At 40.8% G+C, this 22,557-nt stretch overlaps 1 protein-coding gene across 1 annotated transcript in view; it reads right to left on the bottom strand.

Moving 5' to 3' along the window:
- The window catches only part of NBAS (NBAS subunit of NRZ tethering complex), a 427,776-nt gene that overhangs the window by 388,321 nt on the left and 16,898 nt on the right, over window positions 1-22,557 (bottom strand). The window contains exons 7-9 of the mRNA XM_062208974.1: window positions 8,758-8,891; window positions 5,242-5,375; window positions 4,126-4,224 (exon numbers count right to left, since the gene is read on the bottom strand). Of these exons, the coding sequence (XP_062064958.1) occupies window positions 4,126-4,224; window positions 5,242-5,375; window positions 8,758-8,891 (367 nt within the window). The remainder of the gene's footprint in view (window positions 1-4,125; window positions 4,225-5,241; window positions 5,376-8,757; window positions 8,892-22,557) is intronic.

Consider the following 22,557-nt stretch of genomic DNA (forward strand, 5'->3'; position numbering starts at 1 on the left):
GGACACTATAAGCAACAATGAACTGATCAGCTCCTGTCCTGACTTTAGATGTACAATGTAATACTTTATCCTTTTTAGTATTTGTTGTTGTTGTTGTGGTTCTAGTACTATTGGTTGAACTCAGTAATTAACACACAATTATTCTTAGGTGTTTAAATTTTAACTGAAAAGTGATCCCTGTTAAATCTAAGAGTGGAAAAAGAGAGGGAGGAGATGAAGAGCTATGGGTTATTTAACTATGTGCTTATTTTCAAAGACTTGAATAATCACCTTGTAACAATGATCAGATTTGGTCTATGTTATGTCATGATTTTAAGGAATCTTATTTCAACCAGATATTTTGGATTTTGATATTGGTCTATTATGCTATGTTATATGTGCGTACATATTGTATGTCCACATGGGGAAATTTTATTAAGAGTTTTATTTTAAATGGCTTTTAGATAAGATTGTCCATAAATTTAAGCTGCTAAAATCAATCAAAGATACATTTTAATTTGTATGACCTGAATCTGTGTATCATATGTTTTAAACTTGTTGGTAGAAAGAAACTAAAAACATTTTATATGGTTGTGCTTAAGTTTACTGGTTAAACAAACTACACCATGTTAGATATTTAAGACGTGTTTTCAAATACATGATTCTTAAAATTTATAGAAGGCATTGGACCTTCCGGTAAATGTTTTATTAAGTTCTTATCTAAGGGTTGAAACGGTTTGCTAAGTATTCATGTAATATTGCTATTGTCAGCAAGTGATCTAGGACTTGCTCCCTCATTTCTCTATTCTAAGCCCAACTTGTTCTTTCACTTCTCTATTCTCTTCAAGGTAGGGAACTAATTCTATTATGAAGGAATCTGTAGGATGCACAATTTAATCTTTAGACCTTATAAGAGATGGCTAACATTTTTCTCTAATAGCATAGCCAAAATAAGAACTTAACTAATAATCTCATAGCTAGATTCACATCGCCATCAGCGAAGTATACAGTAAGTAGAAAAAAAAAAACCTACCTTTCAGACCAAAGGGAAAGAAAGTTTTAAAGTGAGAATATAATTTTCCTCATGGGCATTGTCTACCTTAGAAAAACTACTACAGAACATGCCTGTGACTATAGACTTGTAGTTCAGGCCACCAAAGATTAGAGATGGGACACGGGCACTCCCTTGACTTGCATCGTCTGGTCTGCTTTAACACAAACCAGGAGGAAAAGAAAGCTCGGCATCAGAAGCAATGGGTGGCAGGCCTATTAATGGCTGATCTGTACAGTGATCTGCCCTCAAGGAGACCCAACAGGCCAGTCCACTGCAGTGGCTTTCAATGTGGTAAGCCTGGGCTTCAGCAGAAATCAGCTTGTGAAGAGCCCTGGCAGCTCTGCCAAGAGTTGGATCACTGGAAATGGACCTGCCCTGGAATCGAAGGATGCCCAGGTCAGAGCCACAGATCTTATTGGCTCCAAGCTGAAAAGCCCTTCACTCAGCCCAACTTCCAAAGTGACCACTGCAGTTGAGGGGACAGCCAAGTAGGGTCAGCAACATTGCAGGCAGAACTGTAAATTTCTTGTTAGAGATGCCCCCTGCCTTTACCTGGCCAGCTTTCCTCCCAGGCCAGCCAAGTAATGAAAGTCAACAGAGTGCCTTCCCCTAGGAGGTTCACACCTCCCTTAGGATATACCCCATGTGAAGAGATAGATAGGTCTGGGCCTCTTAACTTACAAGGCCTAAAGCCCAACAGATTATTATCAAGCCCCTTCTATCAGGTTCTATTTGCCTCTCAATCAGAAAAATTACTTGTAGCTTAGACAGCACCTTTCTTAGCTCCTCTAATAATGACTCTGTCCTTTGTTCTAGACCCTGTCTAGTCCACTTGGGCCTCATTCCTTTGTAATCATAACCTCTACTCTACCACCAATGGCTCTACTCCCAACCTGTGTGTACTGATGGTCCTCTTCCCCACTTAATGCTGTATAATTGTTCAGACCTGGTAAGGCCACTCTTAGGATCATTGATTACTATCCTCAACCTGTCTTTTATGACCTTGTCTAAATATGATCAGAGTCAGGGAAATTGGAAGGCTTCCATAGCCTTGGCAACTCATGACGACAGCCTAGGGTGGTTACTGGCGCCATAAACTAGAGTGTCAATTTGTTGGGTCAACAACAGGAGCCACTGTGCGCTTGCTCCTGATGTGGGATCTCTGTCCTTAATGTACTGTACATTTTGATTTAATGCTATAACTAGTACTCAAACAGTATGTTTCACTTTGTGTTTCTATGTGGGTGCAAACTGTTGAAGTATTTATACTAAATTGATCTTCTGTATATAAATAGAATTGAAAATGAATCTTGATGTGAATGGAAAGGGAGAGGGGGTGGGAGAGGGGAGGGTTGCGGGTGGGAGGGAAATTATGGGAAGGGGAAGCCATTGTAATCCATAAGCTGTATACTGGAAATTTATATTCATTAAATAAAAGTTAAAAAAAAAAAAAAAAAAGACAAAGTCCCAAAGCAAGATAGGTATGTCTTCCATGTGACTCCATTTATATTAATTCAAAATGGCAACATTAAATATTGATAAGTGGTAACAATATAAAGAAAGCAAGGGTAGCTGGCATTGTGGTATAGATGGTTGAGCCTCTGCCTGTGGCACCAGCATCCCATGTGGGCTCCAGTTCATATCCCAGCTGCTCCTCTTCAGATCCAGCTCTCTGCTAATGGCCTGGGAAGGCAGTGGAGGATGGCCCAAGTGCTGGTGCCCCTGCACCTGCATAGCCCTGCAGCTCTGCCTCTCAAATAAAAATACACAAATCTTTAAAAAAAAAAAAAGGGGGGGGGCGGCGCCGCGGCTCACTAGGCTAATCCTCCACCTTGCGGCGCCGACACACCGGGTTCTATACCCGGTCAGGGCACCGATCCTGTCCCGGTTGCCCCTCTTCCAGGCCAGCTCTCTGCTGTGGCCAGGGAGTGCAGTGGAGGATGGCCCAAGTGCTTGGGCCCTGCACCCCATGGGAGACCAGGAGAAGCACCTGGCTCCTGCCATCGGATCAGCGCGGTGCGCCGGCAGCAGCGCGCCTACCACGGCGGCCATTGGAGGGTGAACCAACGGCAAAAGGAAGACCTTTCTCTCTATCTCTCTCTCTCACTGTCCACTCTACCTGTCAAAAATAAAAAAATAAATAAATAAATAAAAAGGGGGCAGATAATAAAAAATTCAGGACAGTGGTTATCTCTAGGAGGACAGAGGATAGCATCAGGAGAGAGCACAAAGGTTCTTGAGTGTATGAGAGTACATGTGTATGTTTATATGTATTCTTTAAAATTCTAAACCAAAAAACACAGACCTATGACCGTATGGAATACAAAACTTAAATGCATTTTCAGTCAAAAAGACTTAAGTAGATTGGAGTTTATGAACTTAATAGATACAGAGTAAGTCCCAAAATTCAGTACTGACATTTAGGTTTACTAAAATTTGACATTCTACCCATTTAGAAAACCAGTCAGCTTGACTAACTTACATGCATATAACTTTCACACTCAAGTAACAAAACTAAAGGGAAGTTTTAACTTAACTGGATATAAAAAAAATGCAAAGATTCTCAGTAACCCTCCATGTAAAACATACATGGAAAAGTAGTATATGTAGTAGTACAGAAGCAGTATATGTATGAAGAGTGGGATACAGGTATGGGACGGACCTGTGCAACAAATAACCCAGCCCTCACTTGCAAGGAAAGAAAGGAGAAGGAAGCCACAACTACTGTGGCCCTTCCATGTGAAGAACATACAGAACTTTATTAATTCTCTCAATAATGCTATGAGTTACAGATGGTATCCACTTTATAAATGAGAAAAAGGATCTAAATGGTTGAGAGAGAAGCAGAAATTCCTCAGAGAATACTCCCAGTGCCCCATCTGGCTCCCAGAAGCTCAGTCAGCCAGACAGATAAGCATGAACTATCAGAAAATAACTACAATGTCACAAATATTAAAGAATAACTATTCACAAGAGGAGGAAATGAAGAAGCCAAAATAAGAATCAAAATTGACACTTTCTTCTCTGAATCCTTCCCAAGATTTCTAATCCACTTAATATTCCTCTAAATAAGAGAACCAATGGTTGCTTACCTGTGACCAGGATGGTAAATAGCTGCGTTGATTCCAAGAGGATAATGACTACTGAAACTGAAACTGTGACTCTCTTGGTAGCTCTGATGTGTTCCAACACTAGATTTAAAAAGTTCAATAAGAATTAAAAACCACTAACCCACAAAGAATGTCACTTAAATACCCAATAAAATGTCTATAATTTAAAAGATACCCACCACCAAATATTGTTGAAGATGCTAACCAGAATTATGAGACACTGCAGTGGGAACGGAACTGATATAATCACTTAGGTTAAAAAGTCTGGTATTTCTTGTAAAAATAATCTATATCTACTTTATTACCAAGCAATCCCACCTCAAAATATTAACCCAAGATATTAATCCAAGAGGAATGAAACTGTATATCCTTAATGACTTGTTCAGGAATGGTCAAAACAGCTTTATTCACAATGGCCCAAAACTGGAAATTTGGGGCTCAGTCCATCAATAGAAGAATAAATAACAAACCATGAGATACTCATACACTGAAACACTAATCAGCAATAAAAATGTTAATAACAAAATGTTATCCTAAATGAAAAAAGACTTAAATAAAAAGTATGTAGTGTATCATTCATTAATGTGAATTATTAGGACAGACAAAATTCATCTTTAATGAAGACACATTAAGCAGTAGCTGTTCCAGAGGTGCATGTGAGAAGAGATTTAAAGGGAAGGGGATACAGGAATTTCAACTGAACAAAGGTATCTGGGATAACTCACCAGTTGGTAAAATTAACATTTGTTGTATTTCACTATCTGCAATTTTAACTACAAAAAATACTACATGATGCGTATGCTAAAGTATGTATGATAGCAGCAGTTTACTTTGAAATACATTTAAAAATAAGATTTTTTTGTTTAGCAGGATGGGTAGGATAGAAATGGATACAGCAGATCCAGCAAGTTAGTAAAATCCCAATTGTAGGAATTCAAGTGGAAGGATATGAGTATTCACCCCAATTCTTTCAAGTCTCGTATTACATTTACAATTTTTCATAATAACACACTAAAGGAAACGATGAAATAGAAAACTTGACACTAACCCAGAGAAATTAACATTATTTCAAATATGACTTGCCAAAATTTTTTTTACCTTACAAGGTAACTTCTAAGCTCTCCTCGGTAATTGATGACCAAGAGTTCTGCAGACCACTGTGCACTTGCTTTGTATTCTAAAAATATTAACCCAGCAATGGCATAGCTCAAATCACCTACAAAACTAGATGCCTGCAAAAAAGGTGAATAGAAGTTACTGAAAAGATATTAGATAAAAGTAAACACATGCATAATTGGAAAATATCCAATACTCTGACTCTGCCAAGGATACTGCAAACCAGATAGCCCTGGAATTGCTCTAAACCTCAACAGCCATGCAGGTCAGAGTGCTGAAAACAAGACACCCAGGTCTAGACCTCCCAACCACAACCCCAGGCTGGAACTAAAACAGCCTCCCTGAGTGAGATATTCACCTAAATGAGTAAATTTTTATTCAGATTGGACAACCATGGCAAAAAGGAAAGGAAAAAAAATAAAGGAATGCCACCATTCAGCCTGAGAGAACCTGAGGAGCTGTTCCAAATGCAAGCTTTCAAACATGAATTTCTGCTACTAGCAGTAGACTATAACTTCCCAGTTTCCTAATCAGCAACTTACAGAAAAGGGCACTTAAAAACACTCAACCAATGTCAACCTTTTGCCATTAACTAATTATCAGGCTGTACTGCTAATGAGCTGAAGGCCTGAGTACCTGGGTAAGCACACATAATAGTTATCATCCTTGAAGAGAATCAGAATATGTCACCCTAAAATATGCCATTTTGGTGAAAGGATTATTTTAAGCTGAAGGCAACTGAGAATCAACAGATTCAGGAAACATTCTGAGTCCTCCTTTATCTGCCTAAAAACAAGAAATTAAATTCTCTATGCGAAACGGCCCCTCTGCACCTGGAAGAAGAGACAGACGTCACCAGACTGTGAGTGACACCAAAACGAGTGCTTAAACAGACCTATTAATTAACTCTTATCTTATTACTTTCTCACTCCTAATCACTCTCTCCCAATCCACTACCTGTGAAGCCAAAACTCCCTTTCCCTTTGTCTAGCTACTTCTTCACAATCTATATCTCTTTACTGAAATGCTATTTGAGCCTCAAGCCGAACTGCTTCTTTGAATTTTCATTTCTTTTCAAAGTCCATGCACTTAAAAATATTAACATAACTAAAAATTGCACGTTTTTTCCTCTATTAATCTGTCTACTGTCACTTTTTTTTTTTAATTTATTTATTTTGAAACTCAGAGCTACAGAGACAGGGAGAGACAGAGATGGATCTTCCATCCGCTGTTTCAATCACCAGATGGCTACAACGGCCAGCACTGGGCCCGGGCGAAGTCAGGAGCCCAGAGCTTCTTCCAGGTCTTCCACATGGGTGGCAAGGCCCAAACCCTTGGGCCATCTTCTGCTGCTTTTCCCAGGCCACCAGCAGGGAGCTGGATCAGAACTGGAGCAGCCAGGACATGAACTGGCATCCATATGGGATGCCTGCGTCACAGCTTACTCACTACACCACAACGCTGGCCTCTCTACTGTCACTTTAATTTGTAGGCTCCCAGCTACTAAACTGAAGAGGGTAGATGAAAAGTTGCTCCTCTCAATAAACTTAACTGCTCCTCAACCACACAAACACTTAAAATGTGGCTTGTCTGAATTGAGATACACTATAGACATAAAAATACACATCATGTTTCAAAGACTTAATATGAAAGAAAGAATGTAAATTATTTTACTAATAGTATTTTATACTGATTACATGTTGATATGATAATATTTGAAATATATTAAATGATTAATTTTTCAATTTTTTGCTGTGGCAACTAGAAACTTACAATTACACTTGATCACATCTATCAGTATAGTTTTCATTACACTCCTACTAGACAGCACTAGCCTAGAAAACAGAAACAATAATCAAACTCCTTAGTTTGGTTTTCTAGGACTTTTATAATGTGTATGAACCCAACACAGGTTTCTGAATTTTTCTGATCACCGCTACTGAATGAAAATCATTCTTCGGCTAGAGTTGCCAGCCCTAACTTCTCATTGGATTCAGCTGAAAAGGCTATGAACAACATGACTGCCCAAACCCCAATCAGATCCACTAAATCAGAACTTCTGTGGGTAGAATCTGAGCAGAGTCTGAGCAGAGGAATTTGCTTTAGTTTTTATTTTTTTTTCCTCTTCTTACAGAACTCCCCAGATGATTCTAAAATGCAGCCAGAGGTAGAACTCCTGTCCTACCTGCCCCTATATCTTGTTCACCTGCCCCTATATCTTGTTCATTTGAGGAAAGAGGATGCAATTTGAAGGCACTAGATTCCTAGAAAGACACTTATTCATAACTTCCAGGAGGAAGTCACTGAGCTCCCCCTCATTCTCAGCTTTCCAAACTGTAAACCAGGACAGTATCTAACCAAACTGCCCAAAGGGTTGTTGTGACTATTAAATGAGAATGCATATCATAGTCATTAATAAAGACCATACAAATACATATACAAATACATAATGCTGCCATTACTTTCTCCACTCTTCCTCTCATGACGGCCCACTGACTTCTTCCCCTCACTGGAACTTTATAACAACTTTCTAAATTCTCTTTATAGTCTTTACTTACTATCAGATGATTTACTTGCAGAGGACATTACAAAATAGAAAGGACTAGGGAAGGCATTTGGCACAGAGGTTATCATGGCTACTTGGGATACCTACATCACATAGGAGACTGCCTGGCTGAAGTCCCAGCTCATCCACTTCCGATACAGCTTTCTGCTCATGTGCACCCAGGAAGGCAACAGTCACAGCTCCCACAGATGGGTCCCTGTCACCACCTGGGAGGCCCACACTGAATGCCAAGCTCCTGGTTCCACCTGGCCCAGACCCAACTTGAGCAACCATCTGGGGAGTAACCCAGCAGATGGAGGTATCTGTCTGTCTCTCTGCCTTTCAAATAAAATAAACATTCTTTATTAAAAGAAGTCACTTTCTACAAAAAAACAAAACAGAATAAATATTGCAAAGATATAGTCTCTAGGTGCTGAGCACCTTAAGTTCACAGCTTACTATTCTGATTTATATTTCCCCTCTCTTCACATTCACTTTTTTTTTTTTTTTTTTTTTTTACTTTTTGACAGGCAGAGTGGACAGTGAGAGAGAGAGAGACAGAGAGAAAGGTCTTCCTTTGCCGTTGGTTCACCCTCCAATGGCCACTGCGGCTGGCGCGCTGCGGCCGGCGCACCGCGGCCGGTGCACCTCGCTGTTCCGAAGGCAGGAACCAGTTGCTTATCCTGGTCTCCCATGTGGTGCAGGACCCAACCACTTGGGCCATCCTCCACTGCACTCCCTGGCCATAGCAGAGAGCTGGCCTGGAAGAGGGGCAACCGGGACAGAATCCGGTGCCCTGACCGGGACTAGAACCCGGTGTGCTGGCACCGCTAGGCGGAGGATTAGACTGTTGAGCCATGGCACCGGCCTACATTCACTCTTTCAAGCACCTATACAAAAATAAAAGGGGGGGGCAACTGAAAAGTCATTGTCAGTCTAAGATGTGTACATACCGGGGAGATGACGAAGAGCTCGCTTCCCATGAGATCAAACACCCTCACCGTTCCTGTACTTTCAGCATAAGCCAGCAGAGTACAATCGTAACTCCATGCTACACGTCGCCACTGGGGTTTTGGGTCTTTTGGAACTAGAACAGAAAGAAGAAAGAACTGATAACCGTATGTTGTATTTAACATGCTTAGTAACTGCAATTTAAGTAAGCACTCAGCTATATTATATACCACTTCATCTCTTAAGGATCTCCAATGCTTCATTCAATAGAAAAGAACAGCTCCCAGAAACCCATTTCAAGAGTGGGAAACAAACCATGGGAAACTCGGCTCCATTTTCTTCATGAGCAAACCCTGCTGGTACTGATGAATGTTGTTGAAATCCTAGAATAATACATCTCAAAATATTTATGAAGTTAAGACAGAATACATGTTCCGAGAATAGGCAGAAAATAATTGCAACCCAGTTAAGTTCAGCCCTTCCTAATGTTAAAAATTAAAATTTCAACTGAAATCTCTTAAATATATGAAATATCAATACAAAGAAGATACTGATATGAGACTGCCTTCACCAGGTTAGATTGACCCAACAATGGGTACCAGCTGATGTCCAAGCTCACAAAACTTTTGCTGTTTCTCCATTCCCTTCCTGAAAATTCTCCATCTTATGCTTTCATGGTGGGTCTGACTGTATTGTTTGTTTTTTGTTTTTTTTTTTTAAGATTTATGTATTTATTTGAAAGTCAGAGTTACACAGACAAGGAGAGGCAGAGAGAAAGAGAGAGACAGAGAAAGAGAGAGAGAGGTCTTCTATCCGCTGGTTCACTCCCCAGACAGCCACAACCACCGGAGCTGTGCTGATCCGAAGCCAGGAGCCAGGAGCTTCTTCCAAGTCTCCCACGCGGTGCAGGGGCCCAAGGACTTGGGCCATCTTCTACTGCTTTCCCAGGCGATAGCGGAGAGCTGGATGGGGAAGTGGAGCAGCCAGGTCTGGAACGAGAGCCCTTATGGGATGCTGGCACTTCAGGCCAGGGCATTAACCCGCTGTGCCACAACGCCGGCCCCTCCTTGTGGCCAGTAATAAAGCCTCTGCCTTTCCAAGACTGGTGTACCAAAATGGTTTTGTGCACAACAGGCAGCACACCTACCTCATTTGGTAACAGTTTGCTGACACAGCATTAGAGAGGAAATGTGGGAAGCTAGCACTGTGGCACAGCAAGGTAAGTCACAGCCTGCAACACCAGCATTCCAAATGAGCACCAGTTCAAGTTCCAGCTGCTCCACTTTCAGGCCAACTCCCTGCTAAAGTCCCTGGAAAAGCAGATGACCCAAGTGCTTGGGCCCCTGCCATCCACATGGGAGACCTGCAAAGAGTTCCAGTCTCCTGGCTTTGGCCTGACCCAGCCCTGGGCATTGTGACCATTTGGCAAGTAAAGCAGCAGATGGAGGATTTCTCTCTCTGTCTCTCCTTTCTCTCTGCTTTCCAAATGAATAAATAAATCTTTTTTTAAAAAATTGTGTTTTCTGGAAGAGTCAAAAACTGCTCCTGATTACACAATTATAAGACTTTGATAACACTTTAATAAGTCTAATAACCCAACACCTGTATTTTCCTTGTTATGAATTCTTCAGTAAAACAATAGAGAGAAAGGTGATCAGTGAAAAAGAAAGTGCTTATTCTTTTGTTTGCTTTCATTTCCCCTTGTTAGAATCCCAGAACTGAAAAAAACAAGATTTCCAAGTGATTAAGTGGCTCAAGGTGGTGCTATGAGTCAAGGGCAGAATGAAATCCAGAATCCCTGGGGCCAGCACTGTGGCACGGTGAGTTAAAGCCCTGCTTGCAGAAGTGGCATCATATATGGGTGCTGGTTCGCGCTGGTTCGAGACCTGGCTGCTCCACTTCTGATCCAGCTCTCTGCTATGGCCTGGGAAAACAGCAGAGGACAGCCCAAGTCCTTAGGCTCACCCGCATCAGAGACCCGGAGGAGACTCCTGGCTTCGGATCAGCTTAGCTCTGGCTGTTGCAGCCATTTGGGGAGTGAATCAGCGAATGGAACACTTCTCTTTCAATCTCTCTGGTTCTACCTATCTTTGTAACTCTTTCAAATAAATAAAAAATAAATCTTTAAAAAAAAGAAAATGCCTTCTTGTACAGTGCACATTTCACTACAACCAATGCCTCTCAGTCACACACTTAGGACCACCTCTCTGGGAGTAAATACCCTACCCAAAACATACTTCTTTGGCACATTTTATGACAGTTATTTAGAAGAATGCAGACATAGGCATGGCTCTAAAGAGTCATTCTTTTGTAAAAAGAAATCTAGATCCATCTATATTAAGAAAATAAACAAGAGAGGCAGGCAGAGGCCTTCTGAGAGCTCCTTATCTGCCCAGGAAAGATCTTTCCACACGAAAAAAAGAACAGGGTCTGACTCCTTGCACAGACAGAGATGACCACTGGTGGTCTTCTGAGGACTGACACCTCAGAGACGTGTCTGCATAATAAAAAATTTTTGTTCACAGCATATTCCTTCCCCTCACCCACCCACTACCTGTTGTCACCTCCTACCCCACTCCCACCCCCAGGAGCTTCAAGCCCCTACTTATTTCTGTAGCTCAAAATGCTACTGAAGCTTCAACCACATGGCCTTTTTTATGAGTCTCATACTTAATGTGTAATTCTTCTGCCATGCACATAATAAACTTGCTTTTTCTCCTGTTCATCTGTCAACCATCAGTTCATTTCATAGACTAAAATGAGCAAAATTCCGAAAGGAAAAAAGAAATTTAAAGCTTCCTTACACTACAAAATATTTCAGAAACTGAAGGCCTTCTCTTTATTTCTCTACCAATATCCCCCATCAGCTTTCAAGATCTCTTGCTTAGATTCTTATGGCAGCCTCCTAACTGGTCTTGCTACCTTTGGTATCTTGCCCTCTCCCTTCCTTAAAAATGGAAAGATAAACAGACTGTCTTTCTGCTATTTTAAAATCCCTAATGGTTTTCCATTTCCAACACAATCAAGTTCAAACTCCTCCCCATCATAGCTTTCCGACTTCAACTCTCATCCCTTCCCCTATCACACACCTAAAATCCCACCACACCACAGCCACCTGGCAAAGAAGCAAATCTGTGCCTTCCATTCATCCAGCTACCTCTACCTAGACTCTACACCCATCCAGGCCTAGATTAACTGCTCTCTTCTATGTGCCCCCAAAACCCAAAACACAGTCTCTCATAGCATTTATCACATCATATTACATTGTTCACATTTGCCCTGCAAGTCTCTGGGCTCCATGATATCAGACACAATGCCTCAATCAACGCTGCCATCCCAGGGTACATCCCAAAATACAAAGTGATAAATGTTTCATCAATGAGAGAAGCCTAAATCTCTCAGAAAGACCTACATGCAGAGGCAAAGCATGGTAAGGGCTTACTACCCATCAAGAACTATCAAACAAATAAGTGGAAATCATGTAACTTAAGTCTTCTATCTAAAAGGAGCACTATGTAGAATTCAGGCTTCCTTCTATTTTTGTAATAGACATTCTATATATGAAAAAATTACTCCAGACATCAATGATTTTGTTCATTTTCATTAAAAAAAAAAGCACATTAAAATAAAATCCAAGAGAGGTTCTTGAACACAGGAGGGTCTAATGTATTTCACTGTAACCTAACAATAAGTTGCAGACACTATGGAAAAGCAATTTTTTAAAAGTGAGAATAAAATGAAAACCAGTTCACCATCTTCAGACACCAAAAAAAAAAAAAAAAACAAAACAAAACTCCTAAGTATATATATGCATAAAATGATAAACAAGAATAAAAATAAAACCTGTATATGCACAGATGCTACACAAAAACCACCAAGACAATTTTGTCCTGAAAAATATTCATGTGCCAAGGAAACACTGCAAACATTTTTCCATTTTTATTGTTTTACCTATGATAACAGATTGTTCTTCTTATTTCATTTTAATAGGATAAATACATTTATGTACTACATTCTGTATCTGTCAAAAATAAGTTCCAGCTGATAGTAATTTGTTTTTACCATTACTTCAAGTTATAACTAGTGACTGCAGAAAATTCAGCAGATGTTTTGACCCAGATAAAGATATGCTTTCATTACAAGATAAGATTTCACTTAACAATGTGAAAATAGACAATCACTGGATTTTCCCAACCACCTGTGTGGTTTTGGGAAGGAATGGATAATAGATTTTTAACAAGGCAACTGACAAAGCAGTTGTCTGGAAACATTGATGGTAACAGCTAATGGGCAGCTTGTTAAATGACAGCTCATGGTGAAACTGCCAATATCTGCTCATATTTACATCACATATAGTCCCTTACACTGGCCCATTGCCAAGCTCTCCACCTCAGAGCTTTGTTTTTACAGATGCTGTTTCCTTGCCTGAAATACCTTCCCTGGGCCTCTCACTAGTTTCTTTTCATCTTTCAAGTCTCACTTCAAGTATCACTTCCTTAGACAGCAGTCTCTGACCAGCCTGTCTATGTGGCCTCTAAGCCCCCTTATTCTCTATGACTCTGGTGACTTTATCTCCTTTACATCTCTTAGAAGAAATAACTACAGATTTTTTTGCTTGCATTGTCTGCCTTATTCATTAGTCTATGAATTCCAAAATGTCAGGAACTGTGTCCATGATTGTTCACAACTTCTTCCACCAATGCCTACTACTCCAGCAGTACATACTAGGCACTCAAGTGCTAACAGAATAGACTTCACTCAGAACTCACTTGCCCAAATTACACATGGAAATGTCAAGGATGTAAAAATAGAGAACACTGGGTTCCATCCTTAGAACTGGCACAAAATGGTTGGGTATGACCTCAGGGAACTTTCTAAGGCTCCAGTTTACTCAAGTGCAAACTGAATATTCAATGAACAATCTCACATATATCCTGCAACCTTCAAGGGAAGAACAGTGACCCAGAGCAAACCAGTAAGTGGTAGAAAGACATGCAAGAAGCTAAACAACTAAGAGTCTAAAATAATAGTGTTACTGAAGAACACATGAGAAAAATTTCAAAAATCTACAATAAGAAAATTTCACAATTCTACAATAAGAAAGGTCTAAGCATAAAAAACCCTCAATCTATGAAAAAAAAAAAAAAGTGACAAATGTAGCACCAAACAGAAAAACAAAAAACAGGCAGGTGTTGTGACACCGTAAATTAAGCTACTACTTGGGATCCCCACATCCTATATCAGACTTCCAGTTCCAATCCCAGCTTCTCCACTTTAAATCCACCTTCCTGGAAAGGCACCAGACAACAGCCCAAGTGTGTGCATCCCTGCCATCCATGTGGGAGACTCCAGGCTCCTGGCTTCGGCCTGGTCCATCCCTGGCTGTTGGGGAAAGGGCAGCACATTTGGAGGAGTGAATGCTATGGGCAGATGGAAGAGTGTTTGCTAGTTTGCTTGTTCTCTTACTCCCTCTCTCCCTGTCTTGTCAATCTGCCTGTGAAATAAATAAATCTTAGCAAACAAAGAAAAAAAATTCTCTCAGGAAAGCCACCAACCACTACAAATTACAGACAAATCAGTTGGATAAGATTATTTACAACATGTATGAAAAGGGTTAACATGCTATATAGAGATATTCCAAATCAATAAGAAAAAGTAAAGTTAGGGGCCAGCGCCGTGGCTCACTAGGCTAATCCTCTGCCTGCGGTGCCATCATCTCATATGGTCCCGGTAGCCCCTCTTCCAGGCCAGCTCTCTGCTGTGGCCCAGGAGGACAGTAGAGGATGGCCCAAGTACTTGGGCGCCTGCACCCGCATGGGAGACCAGGAAGAAGCTCCTGGCTCCTGGCTTTGGATCAGCGCAGCACCGGCCGTAGCAGCCATTTAGGAAGTGAACCAATGGAAGGAAGACCTTTCTCTCTGTCTCTCTCTCTCAGTCTATAACTCTACCTGTCAAATAAATAAATAAATCTTAAAAAAAAAGTAAAGTTAATTTAAAAGCACTATGCATAAAGGATATGATCTAACAATTCACAAAAAAATTAAAATAACCATTTAATAGATGTTCTACCTAATAACTAAAGATATGCAAACTGAAATGAGAATCTTTTTTCCCTTTGCCTACAATGTAATGAACATTCATAAAATAGGTAACATATGGAGCATTATAAGGGTTTGGTCTCCACCAAAACCTTGGAGACCAAACCCTTATAATGAAAAGGAATGACCCAACCTCTCAGTTATCTCTCTTAGCCAAAAGTATCCTTTATCAAAAGGAATTCACTAAATTGAGAAAGGTGTTTTTTTTTTTTAAAGATTTGTTTATTTATTTGAAAGTCAGAGTTAAACACAGAGAGAAGGAGAGGCAGAGAGAGAGAGAGAGAGAGAGAGAGAGATCCTCCATCTGCTGGTTCACTCTGCAACTGGCCGCAACGGGCAGAGCTGCACTGATCAAAAGCCAGGAACCAGGAGCTTCCTCCGGGTCTCCCATATGGGTGCAGGAGCCCAAGCACTTGGGCCATCTTCCACTGCTTTCCCAGGCTACAGCAGAGAGCTAGATTGGAAGTGGGTCTCAAACTGGTGCCCATATGGGATGCCAGCGCTTCAGTGTCGGTCCAGAATTGAGGAAGTTGTACAATTGGCCCTAAAAGGTTCTAATCAGTAGACTCAAGAAGTATTTGCTTCTCCAATAGATAAATCCTTGTTGGCCATTGTTTTCCAGAGGGGTTTAAGAGAATTCTAGGTCCAGGCAGAAAAATCCCAGGTCTGGGATAGAAGGCAACTACCACTTACATGTAACCCCCAGATAAAATGCAGCCTATCTGGACATCATAAATTCCCTAAAGAGCACAGCATTGTTGACCAAACAAAGGAAGGTCACAAGCACTGTGGACCAACCAGAAATTTGGACAAGAGCTGATCATGTATTACCCAGCCCCAATTTGGATCTATTAAGAATCTGTGCTCCTAACCCCTCAGGGAGCCTGTGAATTAAGTAATAGCTGCTGGGCCCCTTGCTCAGTGCTTTGCAATAAATACCTATTTTCTTCCACTACCCCGATGTCAGTGATTAGGTTTCTATGCAATGGGTGAGTAGACTCCAAAACTTCTTTCCTCTGCCTCTTCTTTCCCTCTCTGTAACAATGCCTTTAAAATAAATAAACAAGTATTTTTTAAAAAATAGAGAGAGAGAGAAAGGAAAAAACTATTTTCAGACAATGTATTCTACAGGCAGTGCAAGACAGTGATCACTGAGAGAAAAGGGAAACAAACAAGGGGTACCCCAGGGCCATCTTCATTTTTACAAACTAAGGAGTCAAATACTGGCAGTTGGAGCCACTAAGGTGACCAGCATCTTCAAGGCAAGATTCCAGCAGCAATGCAGCAGAAGAGAAGCTTCAAAAATCTCGAGAGAGGAACCCTGGGGTCTGTGGTCAAATAACATTGTACACAAAGAGACAGACTCAAGGCCAAGAAGAAAACAAACACAGGGGAAAAACAAGATTTAAGTCAATGATCGGAACTTCATCTTCCGTCCAACAAAATAAGAACAAATTAAACACAATAAGCTGAAGGAGGAAAATGATAAAGGCAAAAATCAAAGAAAACAGATGAATAGGAGAAGAAATTGACAAAACACAAAGATTTTAATGGAGAGTATTAATAAATTGATAAAATTCTGGCCTGGTTTCAAGAAAAAAAAGCTCATAAATTACAAATATCAAAAATGATTAAAGGGATAGCAATACAGATCCTACAGATAGTAAAAGGTGATTGTAATAAAATTTACTACAATCAGTAAAAGGGATATTATAAGCAACTTTAAGTCAATAAATTCTATAACTAAGAGGAAAAGGACCAGGAAAAACTAAAAATGAAGAATATTAACTGAAAACTTGAAAAACTTTATTTTCTTAAAAATTTTAATGAAGGTGGCCAGCGTTGTGGCACAGTGGGTAAAACCATCACCTACAATGCCAGCATCTCGTATGTGCAAAGGTTTGGGTCCTGGTTGCTCTACTTTCAGTCCAGCTCTCTGCTAATACTCCTGGGAAAGCAGTAAGGATGGCCCAAGTACTTGGGCCCCTAAATTCATGTGGGAGACCCAATGATGCTCCTGGCTTCTGGCTTCAGATCAGCCCAGCTCCAGCCATTGCGGCCATTTGGGGAGTAAATTAGCAGATGGAAGTGCGCTCTCTCTCTCTCTCTTTAGACATTGCGGCCATTTGGGGAGTAAATTAGCAGATGGAAGATTCTCTCTCTCTCTCTCTCTCTCTCTCTTCCTCTGTAACTCTGCCTCTCAAATAAATAAATCTTTAGGCCGGCGCCGCGGCTCAATAGGCTAATCCTCCACCTTGCGGCACCGGCACACCGGGTTCTAGTCCCGGTCAGGGCGCCGGATTCTGTCCCGGTTGCCCCTCTTCCAGGCCAGCTCTCTGCTATGGCCAGGGAGTGCAGTGGAGGATGGCCCAAGTACTTGGGCCCTGCACCCCATGGGAGACCAGGAGAAGCACCTGGCTCCTGCCATCGGATCAGCGCAGTGCGCCGGCTGCAGCATGCCAACCGCGGCGGCCATTGGAGGATGAACCAACGGCAAAAAGGAAGACCTTTCTCTCTGTCTCTCTCTCTCTCTCTCACTGTCCACTCTGCCTGTCAAAAAATAAAAAAATAAAAAAAAAATCTTTAAAAAAATTTTAATAAGGAATTTAAACCCTATTTATAAAGAAAACTCCAAGTTTTGCCAGTGAATTCTATAAAACATTTTTTTAAAGATTTATTTACTTGAAAGGCAGAATGACAGAGAGAGAGAGAGAGAGAGAGAGCGCGCTCCCATCTTCTGTTTCACTCCCCAAGTGGCCGCAATAGTTGGGCTGGGCTAAAACAAAGCCCAGATCCTAAAACTCCATCCAGGTCTCCCACATGTGTGGCAAAGGCCCAAGTACTTGGGCAATCCTCCTGCTTTCCCAGATGCATTAGAAGCAGAGCAGCCCAACTCAAATTAGCACTCCCACATATGATGCCAATGTCACAGACAACAGCTTAACCCACTGTGCCACAACACCAACCCCCTACTAAACATCTATGGAAGAAATAATTCAATCCTACAAAAATCTTTCTGAAAATAGAGAAGGGAGCAGTCGCCAACTCATATTTTTAGACTATACTATTTCAATACCATACCAGAAAAACATTACAAGACACAAAACTCAATGTCCAATATCCCTCATCAACACAGACACAATAATCTGCTACCTCTATTATACACAATGATCTGTATAAAGGCATATGATTTTTTTGCCTTGCCTGTGGAATCAAGTACAATATTACTATTCAGAGATGAAGTTTATAGGCACCTTCTCTATATGGACAGTTGGGAACAAATGTCCTAAAACCTACAATGTTATCCAATAAAAAAAAAAAAATCAAAACAATACTTTGGAAAGTCCTTCTTAAACTCCAGCCAAAAAGCAAAAAAAAAAGAAAAATAGTATTAACTCTATGTTTGGCCGGTGCCACGGCTCACTTGGCTAATCCTCCACCTGCGGAGCCGGCACCCCAGGTTCTAGTCCCAGTTGGGGCACCGGATTCTGTCCTTGTTGCTCCTCTTCCATTCCAGCTCTCTGCTGTGGCCCGGGAAGGCAGAGGAGGATGGCCCAAGTGTTTGGGTCCCTGCACCCGCATGGGAGACTGGGAGGAAGTACCAGGCTCCTGGCTTCAGATTGGCGCAGCGCACCGGCTGTGGCGGCCATTTGGGGGGTGAACCAATGGAAAGGAAGACCTTTCTGTCTCTCTCTCTCACTGTCTAAACTCCGCCTGTCAAAAAAAAAAAAAATATATATATATATATATACACACACATATATATATATATATATATATATATATATATATATATGTTTAAGTGAAGAAAGCAGATTATAAAACATTTTACTATGGGGCCGGAGTTGTGGCGTAGCAGGTAAAGCTACTACCAGTGTCAGCATCCCATATGGGCACCAGTTCAAGTCCCGGGTACTCCACTTCCAATCCAGCTCACTGCTAATGTGCCCGTGAAAGCAGTGTAAGATTCTTCTGGAGACCCAGAAGACTCTCCAGGCTCTTGACTTCAAATGGGCCCAGTCCCAGCCATTGCGGCCATTTGCAAAGTGAACCAGCAGATGGAAGACCTCTCTCTCTCTCTCTCTCTCTCTCTCTCTGCCTCTCTGTAATTGTAACTCTGCCTTTCAAATAAATAAATAAAATTTTAAAAATTTTACTTTACAGGCACTTACAGAAAAATACCTGAAAGAATAGGCAATAAAACATTAATAGCATTTATTTAATGGTGAGCTTATGTATATTTCTACTTTTTGCTCATTCTTACTTCCTAAAATTTCTACTTAAAATACATTATTTTTTCTAAAAATACAAAAAGGGGGTTATATAATCTGAGGCTCCTGATTCACCAGTCTAAAACAAAACGTTATCTTTCCAAGTCCAGGTGTTTTAAACAATCCATGCTCCCCAAGCCACTAAAACTCATTCAGAAAATGACATTTGTGTAGCACCTAATAATAGTATGCTTGTGAGGCTAGTGGAAACCAGAGGCAACCAGTTAGGGCTCAGGATGTCAAAGTACCTGTCCTGATACTAGAAGGCTGACAGGATCTCAGCATACCTATAGTAGACACGCAGCTGCTTACAAAATAGCAAACTCCAAACTCAGGGGCCAGCATCCTGAAGCAGCAGGTTAAGCCACTGCCTGTGGCACCAGCATCCCATGTGGGTTCTGGTCGAGTCTGGCTACTCTGCTTGGAATCCAGCTCCCTGCTAACACATCTGGGAAAACAGTGTGAGATGGCCCAAGTGCTTGGGCTCCTACCACCCCCTTAGGAGACCCAGATGGAGTTCTGGGCTCCTGGCTTCAGCCTGGCCCATCCCAGCCCTGGAGTTGCAACCATTTGGGAAATAAACCAGTCAACAGAAGATCTCTGTCTCTCCCTCTCTCTCTGCAGTTCTGCCTTTCAAATAAATAAATAAATCTTTTAAAGTAGCAAACTCTCGTTTATGGTATCTCAAAAATTAGAAACATGAGAAAAAATTCTTAACTAACATAGAACAGCTCTAAAAACAGTCTCGTTCCATGTGCTTTTTCTTTAGATGACTATTTAAGATAGAAAGAGAAAACTGAATTACTATATATGGCCTGGCAAACAGAGCTAAAACAAGTTGCAATCTACATTTAAAACATTCGCAAATGGTATATCTTTTACAAAACAATAACTGGAAAATATCAAAGTGGAGCCAAGTATCTCCTATTTCAGTTTGCAGACTCTGCAATATGTAGTTTCAAAAATGCATTAAAAACAATCTGGCTCCTTTTTTCCAGGCACACACATGAAATATCATTTGGCATATGGGAGTTATTCCCATAAAGATGAGCCAGATAATAAGCAAACGATCATTACCTCACATTATATGAAATGGAAAGAAGCCATTAATGCCGCATTAAGGTCATAAATTCACACATTCAGAAGCCAAAAAAAATAAAACATTACTTCTCAGAGCACTATCTCATCCATGCTGCCACATTAACTGCACACACTAAAAACTCTTAACAAATATTAAATCTGTATAAAATACAGAAGGGTTAAGCTTCCCATTTTCATGTTAACTTGTAGCTTCCTCGGTGTATTTATTGGCCAAAAGAAGGTATCTAATGCCAAAGTTGATGAAGACCCTGTACGTCAATCACTCCAACACTCTCAGCAAGTTCCTATGCCTTAGACTCCCCAGATCTTCACCCAACAGAAGGGCCACACTGGGAAAAAGGCAATTGAATACCCCTAAACCACTCTTCGGGGACAAGTTTGGTCTACTCTGGTAAGTACCAGCAAGGAAAAAAAAGAAGGGTAAATTCAGAAGATACTAGGGCCCAAAATACTTACATACTATCCCTATTTGTTTATTCTCAAAAAGATACTACCTGTACAGAGCTTCTTCTCTACCCTCATTGTTCTATTCAAGGTATATATACATACCTGTGTACATTAGGAATAAAATCGATGAATATGATGATTATTTATAAACGGATATCAGTAAATTAACAGGAATAGTATAAATAATACAAAGGTACCTCAAAAAATTCATGGGAAATGAAATTAAAAGATAAGTCCAGGGAGGGCATTTAGCCTAGCAATTAAGATATCTACAACTTATATCAGAGTACATGCGTTCAATACCCAGGTCCAGCTCATTAACTCCAGCTTTGTGATAGCTCAAGTGATTGGGTCCCTGCCACTCACATGGGAGACATGGATTGAGTTTCTGGCTGCCAGCTCTAGCCTGGCCCAGCTTCTCCCATTGTAATTTGCCCAAGATTACACATCTAACAGCCAGTGAAGCCAGATATGAAGGATAACCTGACAGTATTCTCTTCTTAGAATGATCACTTTGGGCAAGGAGTATAAAGCATGGACTGGTAAAGGGCCTACAGAAGAAAACTGCGGTGGCAGACTATCGCAAACTACCAAAAGGAGTAAAAGCCCTGCACACACTAGAGGTGTGATGGCTGCAGTGCAGAAATGGGTTGAAACAAGCTCCCAGGACTTGTGAAAAGTGGATCTTCTCTGTTATGGCACTCAGTACGATTAAAATGAATTATTTGTTCTCTCTCTCTTCCCTGAAAGACTTAAAACTCAAAGCTAGGGAACTTGTATCTGTGTTCCCCGTTAGATAAAAGGTACCTAGGACAATGTTTTGTGCACAGTGACTACTTAACAAATATTTGTCAAGGAAAGGAAAAAACAAAATTTCTAGATTTCTGCCTTGAGTAACCTCCAGAAATGGCACCACTGACCATCCACTAAATATGGCAGAAGGAACATATGATAAAGAAGTAAGTTCATACAAATATGTAGTAAGTTTTACATATGTTACTGAGTTACAACATACACTATGTGTGAAATAACTCCATAAGAACTCTATTACTACCTTATCCACCAATACATGTGAAACTGCCTATAAAAAATGATTTTGATATACTAAGATAATCAATATCATCATTCATATGTTTATATGAATTCATATCATATAACACATAAACATTCATATCACCCAAGAAATGTTTAGGGGCCACCACTGTGGTATAAGGGTGTCACCTGCAGTGCCAAAATCCCATATGGGCACTGGTTCAAGTCCTAGGTGCTCCATTTCCAATCCAGCTCCCTACTAATGCACCTGGGAAAGTAGTGCAAGATGGCCCCAAGTGCTTGGGCCCCTGAACCCACATGGGAGACCCAAAAGAAGCTCCTGTCTCCTGGCTTAAGAATGGCCCAGCTCCAGCCACTTCAGGAGTGGAGCAGAGAACGAAACACCTATCTCTCCCTCTCTATCTCTCTGTAATTCTACCTTTCAAGTAAAATAAAGAAAGCAAGAAAAGCAAGCAAGCAAGCAAGAAAGAAGAAAACACAAGGTAAGAAAAGAAAGAAGGAAGAAACAAGAAACATAGGTAATATATGTATTCATTCACCTAGCATCACCCTCTTAATTATTCTCCTCCTGCAAAGCTCCCACTATTTTGTCAACACTGCTCCTACAGATTGAAAAACTGTCTCCTCCTAACTTGCACTCATTCTCAAGTTTGCTTCCCAAAATCAGTTTTTCTCATCTCACATTCCTACTTTAAAACTTCCAGTGTGCCCTTCACTGTATTTGGCAAAGTTGATAATCATATATAATCATATTGCCCATGCCTTTTTGTTCAAAATCATACCCCAATTACCCAGAAAAACACTTCATATGCATAAATTGTACACAGTAAAT

This window comes from Lepus europaeus, chromosome 13, assembly GCF_033115175.1.
Source record: "Lepus europaeus isolate LE1 chromosome 13, mLepTim1.pri, whole genome shotgun sequence".
NCBI classification, from domain to species: Eukaryota; Metazoa; Chordata; class Mammalia; order Lagomorpha; family Leporidae; genus Lepus; species Lepus europaeus.